The sequence below is a fragment of the Haliaeetus leucocephalus genome, unplaced genomic scaffold, assembly GCF_000737465.1.
Source record: "Haliaeetus leucocephalus isolate CR32 unplaced genomic scaffold, Haliaeetus_leucocephalus-4.0 Scaffold339, whole genome shotgun sequence".
Taxonomy (NCBI): domain Eukaryota; kingdom Metazoa; phylum Chordata; class Aves; order Accipitriformes; family Accipitridae; genus Haliaeetus; species Haliaeetus leucocephalus.
In genome coordinates this window covers 3,301,488-3,317,619 of record NW_010972775.1, presented here as the reverse complement: position 1 = coordinate 3,317,619, position 16,132 = coordinate 3,301,488, and the positions used below count along the sequence as shown (strand labels likewise).

General features: G+C 35.7%; 1 protein-coding gene across 3 annotated transcripts in view; it reads right to left on the bottom strand.

The window, feature by feature from the left end:
* Positions 1-16,132, bottom strand: part of SCAPER (S-phase cyclin A-associated protein in the ER) — a 170,718-nt gene that overhangs the window by 78,670 nt on the left and 75,916 nt on the right. For all 3 annotated transcript variants that reach the window (XM_010571658.1, XM_010571655.1, XM_010571656.1), the window contains exons 21-22: positions 12,887-13,023; positions 8,012-8,077 (exon numbers count right to left, since the gene is read on the bottom strand). In XM_010571658.1, the coding sequence (XP_010569960.1) occupies positions 8,012-8,077; positions 12,887-13,023 (203 nt within the window). The remainder of the gene's footprint in view (positions 1-8,011; positions 8,078-12,886; positions 13,024-16,132) is intronic.

Sequence of the window (16,132 nt, the reverse complement as noted above, 5' to 3'; positions counted from 1 at the left end):
AAAAAAATTAAGAGCTTTGTTAAAAACTTTCAAGAGACTCTGAAAATACACATATTTTTTTGAAGTACAAATAAAAACAACCTGCAGAATTTTGAGTCTTGGACTTCTTATCATCTGGTCAGCTGAATACACTAATATTCAGTCAAGATTTTTCTATGACAAGAAAAATAAAGGGAGATTATGTCCTGATGAGATTTTCTGCACTGCTATTTCCTCTGTGGAAAATGAGGTTGGAGGAAACCTCTGTCTAACTCAGTAAGCCACGAGCTAAAATGGGAAAAAAAATTAAAAGCCAAAACATAAATAACTGCAGAAATTGGACAGTAAATCAGATGACCACTAACTGCTGAGCATAAGGAGTGGATTGCAGCACCAGTAAAAAGTTGAATTGCTGCAGTCCAGAAAGATGATCTAAAAGCAGAGTATTTCAGGTATTCTCATAGAATGTGATTTAGAATGGCTATTGACTTGGCAATATCCTAGCACTTTAAGCAAAAATAAAATAGAGCATTTTCTCCCTCTGAAACATCTACCCAAATTCCATGATTAAAGCATATATAAAGCACTGAAGAAAACCACCACACTATATTGTAACTTCATGACAGAAGAGAGGAAGACGGGTTTCCATTTGCTTCATTTAACATCAGAGGAATGGAATTCAACCAGGATTAACCACAGAAGCTAAAGAAAGGGACTTTCCTAATCTACATCAGGCATCAGCATACAAAATGTGTAAGGTTTATCAAAACACTACTCACAAGGACTCAAATAGAAAATAATCATATTACATTGTTATTTCTGTTGACAAATTCCCTTTCTTTCTCTTCAGTCTACCAAGATGCTATGTAAGTTAAACATCACACTGAGTTTCTGTCAGTAAAAAAAAAAAAAAAAAAAAAAAAGCTGTACAACCCATTAAATCTCAAGGAAAGTCTTCCAACTTTCCATTTCTTCTAAAAGTCCTTCTGGACAGTTTTAGCAAAATTCCAACCTTCTAAGTGTATGTTCAGCATCATACAGTAAGAAACATGAAGAATAAATTTTTGGTTCTGCCACATTAAAGAATTACCTCTTACATCCTCATATCCTACTGTATGTTGGTCTTCTGCCAAAAACAGGTAACATATGCTATGTGATCACATGGGTAAGAGAAAGGAAATAAACCCTCCTCCCACCAAGTCAACCTCAGAAAAATTATTTTAATTTAATATCCTTTATACTGACTTCTTGGCAGGATCAGAGAAATAAGAATAATTTTAGGACTGTTTCAAAGGACTAGAAATCTATGCAAGATGACTTGTGCTTGGATATACAATTTATCATTGCTATGAATAGATTTGGAAAGGGAGACCTCTTTGTACATATTGTACTCCTTGTGCACTCTTTATATGCACTGTAGATTAATAGAGCATGGTATCATCACCTGATCCAGTGACTACGTGGAAATACAGTTGAGTCCAAATCAAAAAATTTCAAGACAATTATTTAATCTTCCTTCTGTCCCCCAATTTGCATTCCTCCAATGCTTCCTATTCTGTACAGGGAATGATAAATAACTGAAAATTTACTGGGCTAAATAAAAGGGAAAGTTAAAGTTAATGTCTTTTTACCTAAAGTTATTTACATCTCACTAATTAAGATTTTAGTATTGCCCACAAACAGATAATTCAGAATGCAGAAGAAATATCAGAAAGAACATAAGGCACTGATTGGTCTTGGAATGTTACCATAATGTAAACTTTAATAAATAGTATTTTCAGCAAATACAAATACTTTATCTGATCTTTTTGCACTGCAAATGGGAAAGTGAGGGATATTGATATTAAAGGTTTATATAGCAAATATATAAACAAAATTAAAAGTATTGTATGAATTAAGGGTTTCTTTTTAGTGTGGGCTAAATATTTTTAGCACATTTAATATATTTGGTAAGTTAAAGGAAAAAGATCTCGGTTAATGTTTATAGGCCACCTTTCATCTCTAGAAAAAAAGCCTTGAAATAGCAACATCAATGTGTTTCAGCACTTCCCCATTTAAATCCATCATTTCTTGGCTGTACACTGAATGTACGCAAGGAAGGATTAGCACGACTCGGCAGAGCACTGGATTCTGTGCAGTTCCTGTATGGAAGGAGTGGTTACTCCTCCCATACATTCCCACCGAGGGCGGCCAGATGCCAGCTGGACACACAGCCCCAATTCTTCCCAATGCAGCCTGTGCCTGGAGAGAACTGAGAAAGTCTGTGACAGCTCCTGCCCAGCCCAAAATGGAATTATGCTGTATCCTCTTAAAGCAACGTACAGCCCCTGCACTATTCTGTACCGCCTGCGGTTTGACCCCCTGCAGTAAAATTATTATACACGGTGGCACATGTGGCACACTCCGATCACTCTAGGTACCCAATGGAAAACACCATTCTACATCTTGACATAGTCCCAAATACTGCTAGACAGTTTCACACACCTTCTTTAGTTTTTGAAATGGAAGCTATGTGAAGAACGATGAAAAATTCCTATGAAGATCATTCTCTGAATTTATTTATTTGAATTCCTATAAATGCTCTAACAATTCTCTGAAGATGAAATCTACCATCCATCCAATCATAAAGCAGGTATTTATCTTTTTTTAAAGTTTAACTGAATTTTATTTTATTTACACTTTGGCTCTTCTATAGTTCACACAGCTGTTTGGAAACTAAATTTTGCACAAATACTTCCAGCTTCAGAGATTATCTGATTTTTTTTACCAGTAATCAGTACTTTGGTATAGTATCTTATAACTGTCCTAACTGGACCCTAGCCTATTACACGAAGAAAACCTACAAGGTAAGTTTATCTTGTGAATGCACTGATATACCATAATGAAAATAAGAAACAACTGTATTGTTAAAGGCATTTAGCTTTGGGCCTCTGCAAGAACAAACTTCACACTATGTTCCCATTTTTTCTCCAGCAGACTCTTACAGGAAATAATTTTTCATTTCCTAACTCTCCTCTTTTTGTGCTGCAGTCCTTTTTCAGGATAATAGTGGTTCCCATTTCCATACTATTTGAAGTGTCCCTTTACATAGTTTAAAAAAAAGGGTAAGTAAAAAAAAAAAGTTAAAAAACCCAATTCCTTCTGGCATGAGGAAAGACTGGCTAAAGTATTAGATTAGGGGGTTAAATTTTTTTCCCTGCAATCCTGCTAACTCCCTTTAGGCATGTGACAATCTTTTATTACCTTAGTTTCCCTGCTTGTATTAAAGGATGACAATTACACTGTACTACCTGCAGATTGCCTCAACACTGAAATATACAGCCTTTGGATTAGAAGATACTAAACAGATGTAAATAACACACTAACATTGTAAAAACATTTTCCTTCCCTTTTACCAATGTGCTCTGATGGACACCTGAGAATGCTGCAAACAGAAAGAGCCATCACCAACACATCTTTTGACAGGCTAACTTAACAGACTAGACACTAAATAATTACATTCAGATCAGTTCCCAGAGAATATGAATTAATACTACAAATCCATCGAGAGTCCATCAGCATTTATAAAATTACTTAAGTGCCACCAGTGACCAACCAGTTAATGCACAGTAGAGAGAGAGGTCAGGAGCAACTGACTGGGTGCTCCCAGATGAGAATATCCATAGTCCTTTTCCTTGAAAGTCCCTCTTGCCACATCAAATAGTTCAGAGAGCAAAATACCTACTAAATAAGGCAGTATTTGGAATTATCCCCTCCGCCCCTCATTAAGGGACACAACTTTTTTAATAGAGCCTAAAAAGAAAAAAAAAACCTCTGTTCCAGACATCTTCTAAAACGCTTGTTTCTAAAAAAGAACTACTTACCAGTGTTTACAATCTCACTAAGGAATCAGATTCAGTACTCAAACTGAAAAAGGTATACATACCATGTCTATCAAAGCAGGATAAACTCTGTCTGCTTATTGATATTAGTGTGTTACCAATGTGAAGCTTCAAAAGCACTTGGATTGGTGCTTCCTTAGTGTAGAAAGTTTTATAAATCTGCAAACCTTAAACTAATAAGAACTACTGAAAAAGTCTATCAGCTGCAGCAGGAAATCACTGGTCTCATAATATTAAGGTGGCTTAATCTTAAAGGTGATCTAAAAAGGCTTTTTACCTGCCAAAGACTAATTCTGGGTTCTGTCTTTCTTCTGCAACAACTGACAACATGACTAAGAACTAAAATCAGATAAGAAATTGCATTCCATAAATGGTTTTAGTTGTTTGCAAAGACACAATCAATTTGGGGGGCGAGAAGTGAGTACAGAAATGTGGTATAAGCAAGGAAGCATAAAAGAAAGTTATATTTAATCATTTCATTCTAAAACACATTTGGTTCGGTTAAGCAAATAAACACACCTACCAATTGTGTCACATTTTAAATGGAATTTAAAAAGAAAACTTTTTCATTTTTAAATTCCACAGCCCACTAAGTTAAAAAGTATTTTCTGTTCATTAGTATACTTCCACTCCAATTTGAATACATCAAACCTTCCTCTGAGATAAACAAAAAGTACTGGCATTTGTTTTGACACAAAGAACACATTTAGCACTCGCAGTTTTTACCCCCTTCATTCTGTGATATGACTTTTCTCAACAAATCTCCTGAAAGCTGTTAAGACTCCTAGTATTGGCAAGAGTTTGCTCTCCCTCAGCCAGGTACAGTAGCAGTTAATATTAGCTCATAGTACAGTACACTGTGTTCTGGCTAAAAAGGCAATAGTCTAACTATTTTCATAGCTTGTTAATATAATAATGTTTCACTGGAGATCTACTACTGTTTGTTTCTTTCAGCCGATTCTTCTTCCTACTGTTCTTGATTAAGTAGGATCCTATACTTAGTTCTGTTAAAAAAGGTGTTTTCCTATTAATTTTTCCTATATTAAGAGTATATTTCTCTATGTAAACAGATATGGTCTGGGCTAAAACTCTCGCCTCATGAAATTTCTTGCCCTCTCATCACTTCCCTTGCAGAAAGGGATAAAACTACCCTTCCCTATCCTTCTTCCATTTTGTATTATGTATTGTGTAAAGTAAACAAATTTTAATAGAAATAAATGGGCTTCAGGTTGACTCACAGACAGTCTTCTCCTTAAAAAGTCAGTTCAGACTTGAGCTCCCATTGTTACCCCCTTGATTTCAAAGAAGCTCGCAAACATTTGAACCCTCATGGTAGGTAAAAATTGTGTAATTTTGGAAATGACAATACCTATGATGCCTGAAACAGTTTTAAAAATTTAGATGTAAGCATCTGCCAGATCACTAGGTTTCTACATGAAGACTGCAAAAGAAAACTCCCAGCAGATCTGCGATGAAAGTGAGCTACACAGTGGCCATCACACTAGTTCACATCTAAAAGGGCACAGCCCTAACAGAGGCAATAAAGGAGGAAAATATGAAAGCAGTTGGAACAGAAAATTCTGCCTGAAAGCACACTAGCATTTCAGTAAGTAGAGAGAAATGGAAACTGTAAATTCAGGATCAGTCAAGAGATTATAAAAAAAAAAAAAAAATCTGAGTTTCTGTTGCACTGCAGTTGAGATGCAACTGACCAAAGTACATCACTGATAATCAGAAGTCAGAAAGAAACTAAAGTGGAAGGACTATAGTTTATCAGTATTTTCAGTCACTCGAACACATGCATTTCTATGTTCTGACAATGAGACCCTGATTTTTTATTTTCTGATAGCAAAGAAAAGCAAAGCACAGAAGCTACAAATCTGGAAGTCTTGATCTGCCATGAAATTAATCTTGAAAATTGAAGTGCTGATTATTAAGAAATGAAGCCAACAGAACCTTCTTCCCCAATGAGTTTATGCAGGTGTGCCATCTGGTGGAGATGTTTCATTTCCTTATGTCAAACCTCAGCGATGGATTTTTATAATTTTAAAATACACACCACGATTCAGCAGCAGGTTTTCAAACTATTGAAAAGACTATGTAAAAGATACTGCATACAGGCTAGTTGTATATACAACCAAGGAAGCCTAACAGCAAGGATCTGAACATCTTAACCAACAGTAACTTCTAAAAAATGCTACCTTCAAGTGTAACAGCAATTTATGAGTGATGGAAGCAACCACAATACATACAGGATCTGGTACAGGTTATTACCTCAGTCTGAAGTCAAATATCCCCAATCTGGAAAGTCATCGTAATTTTAGGATGAAGGTTTTTGAATCCAACTGTTGAGACACCACAGCCTCTTGACTAACCTGCTACAGACTTCATGAGCACAACTCTAAGAAAGGCATACCATCTGCCCACTATCCTGTTTAACAGCAAACTGTAAATGGATGTCTCAGGAAAATTAAGAACAGGGCAAGCATGCATAATCCTCTTCACTAATCTGTTTCTTTCCTCATTTTCAGCTTAGGAGTTTCTTGGGCTGGATGTAGTTTGCTAGAACTGCAGTAATGCAGGTAAACTGTTAGCATCTGTGTGGGTTTTGCCAATGAGTGCCATACATTGAATTGCACACTACAACCATTGTCTTTGGTTTCTTTTGAAGCTGGCTCCATCTTCATTCTATGCTCCCTCATTCTGGTACCAGGAAGAACAGCAAACAATCAACATCCATTTTTTCCATGCCATTTATGACCTTACAGATCTCTGTAACATATCCCCATTAAAAATTCCTCCTATTACCACATTTTTCTCCAGAATGAGTAGTACTAGTTTACTTAATCCCTAATACAGAAGGTATACCAGAAATTATTCCTGATTTCCTTTCCTGCCTTCTCTGAACCTTTAACAATTCTAGCATATAGTTTCTGAGATGAAGAACCAGAACTGCACATAGTATTCAAAAGACGTAGATGATCCAGGCATTTGTACATAATGACATTCTTTGTTCTGTTTTTGTTCCTTTCTAAATAATTTTAACAAAGGATTTCCTTTAACTGCTAAGAGTACTGAGCTGGTATTTTCTTGGAACCACCTACCACTTCTGTAAGTTCAAAGCCCACGCTTTGTATGTGAAGATATAATTGAGTTCTGCCTTCCCCCTCCATTTTGTAGCACTTGATATACACTGAATTTCACCTGCCTGCCATTTTACTGCTGAGTCACTCACTCTCTTCAAAATTATCATTCGGTATCAGCTCTTGTCCCTACTATCCTGAATATCTTTGCATCATCATTATCATCATCAAACTGTGTTACCTCAGTGCTTGCTCTCTTTTTCCAAGTCACTTGTGAATATGTTGAACATCATAGGACTGCAGAACTCCACTGGTAACCTCCCTGTTCTGCAAGGACTGATCATATACTCCACTTCTTTTCAATTTTTTAACTTATTTCCACTTATGCTACAGCTATATAGTTTCTTTTAAAATCTTTGGTGACAGATCTCATCAAAAGCGTTTTGGAAATCCAAATATTCTGCACCTTTTGCCAACCAGTTTCAATGGAATCTGAAAGCAAAAGCTGAGCAATTTTCAGTTTCAAACTAAGGATGAGGAATTTGTCAGTGAAAATAGGTCTTGTTTTAATTGTACCATCCAACTGTTTTCATGTGTGCCTTATCCTAGAAAATAAAAAGGTCTATTCTTTAGAAAGCTCAATGCCAGATTAAGACATCTGTGCATTAAAATATCTGTGCTTTCTCTACAGGAACCTTTGTTCCTGACCAAATGGAAGCCAAACATAACATTTTCAGTCCCAGAATTCCAATGCTGATTTTTCACCACCAGTCTTAGAAGTAAAAAGCAGGAACCTTCTTGCTTCCAGGTAAGAAAAGGATGAGCATGTGTTCTCTTTGCTATTTCATCTTACATGGCTTAAGATATACAGTGCCTTCCAAAAAATTGCATTTGTAAGGCCCGATCTTTTGTATTAGAAACCCATCTGTAATTCAAGATGGCAATATGCCCCATATTGAGTGGGAATCTTACCACACCTGTTCCACTGGAAGTTTCAGAAGCAATTCTGCCACAGACAGGGGCGGGGGGGAAAGTGTATGTCTAAAATATATAAAGTTAAATGCTTACTTGGCTTTAAATGGGGAATCAGAGACAGCATTTTTTGCTTCCATCAAACTCTCATATTCCTTTGCCCTGGAGGAGAAAATATTCATTATTATTGACTATTGTCTTAAGTGTACAGTATGTAATACCAGCGAGATAATTCTAACCTTTGGGTTTTTTCTATTTCATAGTAACACACAGCATTTCCATCAATTCTGCCCTGTCATAATCCATACTGATGTGTGCTGGTTTTGGCTGGGATAGAGTTAATTCTCTTCATAGTAGCTGGTATGGGACTATGTTTTGTATATATGCTGGAAACAGTGTTGATAATTCAGGGATGTTTTATTTATTGCTGAGTGGTGCTTACACAGAGTCAAGGCCTTTTCTGCTTCTCACACCGCCCCACCAGTGAGTAGGCATAAGCTGGGAGGGGACACAGCTGGGACAGCTGGCCCCAACTGACCAAAGGAATATTCCATACCATATGACATCATGCTCAGCATATAAAGCTGGAGGAAGGAGGAAGGGGGGGGACATTCGGAGTTATGGCCTTTATCTTCCCAAGTAACCATTACACGTGATGGAGCCCTGCTTTCTTGGAGACGGCTGAACACATGCCTGCCAATGGGAAGTAGCGAATGAATTCCTTGTTTTGCTTTGTTTGTGAGTGTGGCTTTTGCTTTACCTATTAAACTGTCTTTATCTCAACCCATGAGTTTTCTCATTTTACCCTTCCGATTCTCCCCCCACTTCCCACTGGGGGGGAATGAGCAAGCAGCTGTATGGGGCTTAGTTGCCAGCTGGGGTTAAACCACGACATGATGCTTAACTATTGGCCATTAACAATTTATGATTAATATTACTACTTTAGAATAACATCAGTACACAAATGGTGTATTTAAGTTGACTTTCCAAATGGTAGAAAATGGTACAAGTTGTATATACAACAACTACAGTAACCTACTGCTTATTATAAAATTATGACATTCATTTAATGAAAATATTAGTAATTTAGACATGTAATACAGATCAGAAGATCACTACATCACAGAGATTATAATTAACATATAAATAATTTTTATATTTTCAGGTACAGGAGTATTTTTTGTGTAACTAATGGCTGTATTGCAACATAATGAACCTTGCTAGGCATACAGCATAGAAGTAAATACCTCCATGAATGACTGTTTCACTGCTGGAAACAGAAACACAAACCTCTTTAGTCCCTTAAAAGTATTATTTATGCTGGCCATATGCCAAAAAGTAGGAAGAGGGAGACAACTTTTTTCCATTGCTTGTTTTGACTCCAGCCAGCCTGTGCCAACAGGTGAAAATCATGACCAACTCACCAACCAAAACAGGATTCACAGTAGTAATCCTGTAACCTTTTTTATCAACATACATGCACAAAGTAAAACTAATCCAGACACTACAGTGATGCAGAAAAATTAAATTCTCAGAGAGAGCACCCTGTGATGAAGAAGCATCCAGCAGGCAGTAAAAGCATTTAGCCCTTAAAAACTTGATCCATTAAAATTGCTCTTTCAATTATTATTCTGAAATGAAGATTTCACAGATGCAACATGGATCTCTAGGGACTTCAGGGAGATCCGCTGTTCAAGCCTCTTGAGGTTGTGTTCTCAGATGAACAAGGGACATCACCATTCATGGCTTGGAAAATTCTTCAAAAAAACCTCTACACACACCTGAAGGAAACTTAACTGACACCTGGGACTAAATGTGTGATTAGATATGTGATCTATCTGTCTCTACCAAGCACACCCATAATAAGCCCCAGAGGAAAGTGCCAAAAGCCCCTTCAGGACAGAAAAGTAGATAAAAAGAATCTGCCTCAGGGCAACTTCCACCCATAAAAACAGTGTTTGCTATTAATTTTCAAGGTATTCTAAATATTAACTGCTATCCATTCACATTCTTGCCAACGTTACAAATGTCCAATTACTCTTTTCAAATCTAAGATTTTGACAATGGCTTCCAATGGGAAATGTGTTTCATTGCTGCACTGCAAAAAAAAGTATTTAGTAAAGATTTAATTCCTTTTATTTCTCTCAGATACATATAATAAACTTTTCTTTATATCTTCTGTTCACCCAAGTGGATCAAGTTTTCCAAAGCTACTCAAGTTTTCCCTTGGCTTGCTTAACGTATACAACTTACGCTACATGCAAATACTGTTACATTACCGCTAACTCTGATTTGTGGATCATTAATAAAGCTATTAATCACAACTGAATTTAGTGTTAAACATGAAGGTGAGATTCCTTTATTAACCTTTTGCCATCTTTCCTGCCTCTTAGCCAGAAACAACACATTTCAGCTTTGAGTTTTGTACAGACAAGTCAGTCAAACATGAGTAATCACCTAAAATATCTGTTACTAAATGAACATGACTGGAGTGCTTTAAATACATTGCAAAACGCATCTCAACTGTATATACTTCCTAGCTTGTAACTACACCTCTATTTCTTGAGGTTACCTTTCATCAGGCTTTCTTTTGCCATGCAGGTACCGAAGTATTCTTCTGCTAGCAGCACGTACGTGTTAACCTGAGATAATTTACTTAGCTAGGTATCAGTTGTTACTATAGCACCAGTTTAATGGCTTAGGGTTATAATTAATAAGACCAACAAAACTTCTCAACATATCTGATAACCTGTTGATCACAATTTGTCCCCTCATTCACCTTTGCCCTTCATTGCTTTGGTATTGTAATAGTGATTTAAGATCTATAAACTCAGGAGAGCAACGGGAATCTATTTGGATGCAGTTACTTTTTTTTTTCCAAGTTTAAAATATCACAGCTTCCTAGAAACTGAAATGAATGTATAATTTCAAGTTTTGAGGTATAAGGAGGTTTGTTATAACTATTTCTTTTTCTAGAGAAAAGGAATAGTTGCAAATATGTACTAAAACATGGTTTGTAGATAATCTAACACCTGTGAAACTATGTGAATTATTGACATCAAATACTCTTCACCTTCAAACGATCCTCAATAAATTAACTATTAAGTACTTTAACTATATATTCCCCCTAAATTTGTAGTTATTTTGAGCAGTAAACTCCCAGCCATCTGGTGGTAGTACTGTCCAGATTGTTGGGCGGAAACTAGACATTACCTAAATTATTAAATTTAGTATTTCATTTTGTAATTCAGAGGTTATTGCTTTAATTGCTTTAGCCACATAACTTAAGATAATCCTCTTCCATTTTCTGAACATGGAAAACCTCCTCACCTCACCAGTAATAAGCTTACATGCAGGAACATCCAGGCAGTATTCGTCATTACTATGCCTATTACTATTACTCAAGTGTCAATTACAGTAACTGTAGAAGACTGGCAAGACTTGCATGGCTAAAATTAATTTCCCAAATGGATTTTTTTCTTCCTCATCAATTTTTTGTTTGAAATTCCATGGAACAATCTTTACTTCATATTGCTACTGGACATTTTTATAAGTCTTTTGTGTTAACATTAGACAACTCATGGTGAAATCTTCAATTTAACTCTCAGTTATCTTCAAGGACAGTATCCCATTGAAAAGTTTAGTCACCCTTTAGAACCAAAAACAAACGTAATGAACATTAATTTCATGTCTGCGAATATAACTCCTCTTAGATTTTGAAACTTTCACTGTATTTTTCAACAGTATATCACTTTTGTAAAATGGTGCCCCTTTATTACTGTTTTAATTATAATTTTTGATGATGAATATGCTGACTCACCCAGCAGTCTGACATGTAAGAATTTGAAATGTTCTGAAAAAGTTTTTCAACTATCAGTGCCAATAACAAATTATTATTAGAGCTTGTATTCCTAGGTCTGACAAATCTTTGACTAAATTCAACAGAAGCAGCTCTTGAGAAAGAATTAAAATTGGACCCAATAACTGCATTAGATCAACAGGTAGCATGAATAATTGCACCTTGAGCAATCAGAAACCTGGAAGAATACATTATCCAGTTTCAACAGTGTGTTCCAATGTGGTATTCACATAATGCATTTGCTCATCCAAAGAAGACAACAATCAGAAACAGTAATACATTGTAAAAGTATTGTGTTTTTGAAGACTAATGTGCCATTATTAGCACTAATGAGTTAATACAACATCTCATTTTTACTGTGGCTCTAAAAATCCATTCAGGTGTTTTCCCATAATTTGTAAAACTTCTTGCTTAAAAACAAGGCAGAGAAAATACGTAACCTTCCGAGAAGTATTTTTAGAGATAAATGCAAATACATGTTACAATCTTCAGTTAAGTATTAACCTTAGCTGGGGACTATTCAGCTATAAAGACTGACACTGCCAGTTCATGATATAATGATGTCCTGCATATCACGCTGATTTGCAGATGTCACTTTTTAGACTAATAACAAATTGCAGGTCTGACAACTCACTTTCCATTTAAAGATATTTTTAACTTTCTTTTTGTTGTGACAGGCAACAAAAAATGATTAAATTTAGTCATGGGATTTGACACTACAGCAGGCTGACTTCTATTTGTTGATTACTATTGATTTTCTTTGATACTTCATTTAAAAATCAATAGCTAGAAAGAAAAATAGGCATGGTTTACACAAATTTAAACATGCTATTGTATGCTAGAAGAGGCTACAGTTTTGGCAGGGCACTGGCATCCAATTATGAGAAAAGCTCTTAACAGGTGAAACCAAGGGCTCCAGATCGATACTCAGTTTTCTTTCTCAATCAGAGAAAGTGGCCATAAATTAGGCTCATCAGTATTATTTTCAAGACACTCCCAAAGCAAATAATTTAAATTTTTTTTTCAGCCTTCCACTGCACTCATATTAAAGGACAAAAGGTAAAGTTTAGAACAAAACTTAAAGAAAATAATTAAGAAGAAATTTGTACTACCTGGAGTTCATCCGTGCCTTTAGCTTTTTGGCTTTCTTTTTAGTTTTTTGTTTCTCCTCTCCATCTTTTAATGGTTCCACAGGAACAGAACTCTCAATCACAATATCCACAATGTACTTCTTTAATGACAGGTGCTCCTACAGAAAATATTGAAATAATACTTAATCTTACAGCATGTGATGGAGATTATAGATTATCTTCCCAGGAGACAACAGTGGTAAATATTTAACAAAAGGTTAAGAAAATTAAGAAAAAAATTTAAAATAAATTTTGGGAAAGAGATTATTTCACACTGGAGAGAACACATGATGGGTATTTTGTAATAAGCGAGAATAATTATTGAGAAGTAAAGGAGAATAAATGTTGTCCCTAATTTTCAAGAAACTGTTACTGAACAAATATGAACTCCAAGCTGACATCCTCTCTCTTCTCCAAGCTGCCTTTTACAGCCATATGAAACCAATACCCTGCCCTACCAATACAACTCATTATATTAAATGAACTAATTCCAGTTTATGTATTTAACTCTTCATGAAAACCTAAATTTGTCTTAACTTTTGTTAAAATACATCGAATCTATTCACTACTTAAAATGCTAGCATTTATTGATAGGAATATTACTTCTCCTCTCACATTAACAAATTTGCACTTAAGTAAAATACTGGTAAAAACTCAGTTGCTCACAGATGAAACACTTTATGAAATAGTACAGTTTTTCTATAATGGCATGCAAAAAAAGGTAATACGATTACAACGTGATTTTAAATAAATACTTTTTAAAGATTTTTTTTTAAATGTTACAAAAAATTTCCTGTTTCCTCAGAGGTACTTTCAGTGAAAGTATAGACTACTACAATACTGTTCAAGGTCTACATTTAAAATAAATATTTATCATTTAGAGATGAATAACCAAAGCTATTCCTCTAAAGCTGTTCTCAATTTTGATTGACCTATGCTATCAATGAATGGACATGTAGGTGCTTGTAACAATTCCCATGACCAACAGACTATCCAGAAACTATATACATGCACACACCCCCCCCCCCCACGCCAGAAAAACAGAACCAAACAAACCCTCCCAACACCCCCCAGCTGCCAAACTGTTGACTAGCTTGTTTTTCCCGAATTCCACAAATTAGAAATTTACTCAAAGTACTCTATGCAGCAAGTTAGATTTCAACAACCAAGAAGGATTTCTACCCAAATGTCCCTTCTAAACTTACTTTTCAATTTAAATGTGCATTACTGAATTTAACCTCTTCTGAACTATTAATGTACTTCAGACCCTTGTCAGTGCAAGAAACTTAAACTTAAGTTTAATCAACACAATTTTAAAAGCGACCCGCTTAAACCACTACAATGCCCACAATTAGTCTACTTTGGTTAAAAAATGTGTAACCTGATGTTCTGCACGACACTGCAACGTCCTTCTACAATAATAAAAGACTAACAGACACATTCACACTATCGAAATCTCTCACACAAATACCTCGATGCAACATGTCCATACTGCGTTATGACTGCTTGTACTACTGGGCTACAGCAGCCAATTGTTCATTTTTACAAATAACAACAAACAACCAGTTCAATGCCATTTATTAGAATATATTTACCCCATTTTTAATATACTGAGGCTTATATTTATATTCTTACAGAATACAGAACACATTATTAAGTATAGGTCACCATTGCTTATTAGAATACTTTATCTTTGAAAATGATTAGTGCCACAATCAGATGTGGTTATTCCTTCCTTGGTAAGTATCCTCAAAATTCAAAGTAAAAGGTGAAGAGTTAAAAAAATTTATAGATAGTATTTTCCAGAAAACAACCTATATTTTCTTTCACTGATTCAGGAAAATCTTATGCCTGTTGAAAACAAAATAAATCACTGTGAAATTTCCTGGAAAAAGACCATTTAGTTTTTGTAAAGCACTGCTGCCTGATATAACCTAGCAATATATATTTGGTCAAAATAGTAATTGAAATTTCTATCTTAAATCATATGAATGCAAAATGAATACTGATTTAATATTAGACATAAGAAATCAAGCATAATAATCTAAGCAAATTGTAAAAGTAACACTAACTTTGCTACACCGCCTACCCTGCGTAACTCCCAGTACACCTGAACATTTTTTCCTTGATGTATTGTCCAAGTTGTTTAAACCATGGATATTGCCACAACCATATGTAACACAACTTTAACAACTTTCTTAAGTATTTCCCACCCCCCCCGCCCTTAATATTATCCATTTAATTTTAACAAGAAGCGCGTAAAAGAAAACTTCCTTAAGGTATCTCAAAAGGCTGTCCCCTTTGAGTATGATTCAGTAGTACAAGACTAGCAAAATATTCCAGTTTTTGATGAGTTAGTTCTTAACCAATCTGCAGTAGCACAGAACATAAACCATCCCAGTGCGGGTTATGACACCCCAGTTCATTTTTGTCTCCTCAGAGAGATGTATCCCTCAACACCCACTTAAAAATAGCTTTTCCCTTAAACTTGCTTTTAATAAACAGAAACCTGGTCATAAGGCTGAATGAAATTTCACAGGAAACTGATGGTTTTGAGTTTTTCAGTGTTAAGAAAAGAAAGGACTTCCTCAGAACAGACTATGACATTACTCCTGCTTTGCTACCAAGTTTCAGGGTAATTAACCTATCACATTTTGTGGATGCTCAGTTATTAAAAAAAAAAAATTTTATTTCAGTGGGATTTGATATGTACATCCCTGCTTTCTAAACTGAACTAGTACACCCTAGCACTGTAATCTACCATTAGTTTACCTCTTGTCTCATGAGTGAGATGAAGCACTAGTAATACACAAAACTAACAAGGACTGTTACTATAGTTCTGTATCTTTGTTCAACAGTGAAACTGGTTTTTTGGTTCATCAGATCTCCAAACTACTTACTATATCCTTCAAAGTGACAGCAGAGCAAAATGAAGTTAATGCTGCACTTTGAAATGGACACCACCTTACAAAAGGGGCAGAACATCTCCAGCCAGATACAGTCAGCCCGCTGCCTTCCTGCTGCATGACGGCCACTGCAAACATGGTATCACAACTTCTGCTAGGCAGAAATGAAAGAGACAAAGCCTTGTATCCCCTTAGCAGACACTCATCTCTTTTTCCTAATCTTACCTGTGGCTTAGCAGATGACTTAAAGAGAACTACAGGGTTCAACAAGCACATTCATTTATCAGCCTGTGAGGGCTAAAAAAGGTCTTGCTGTCAATAG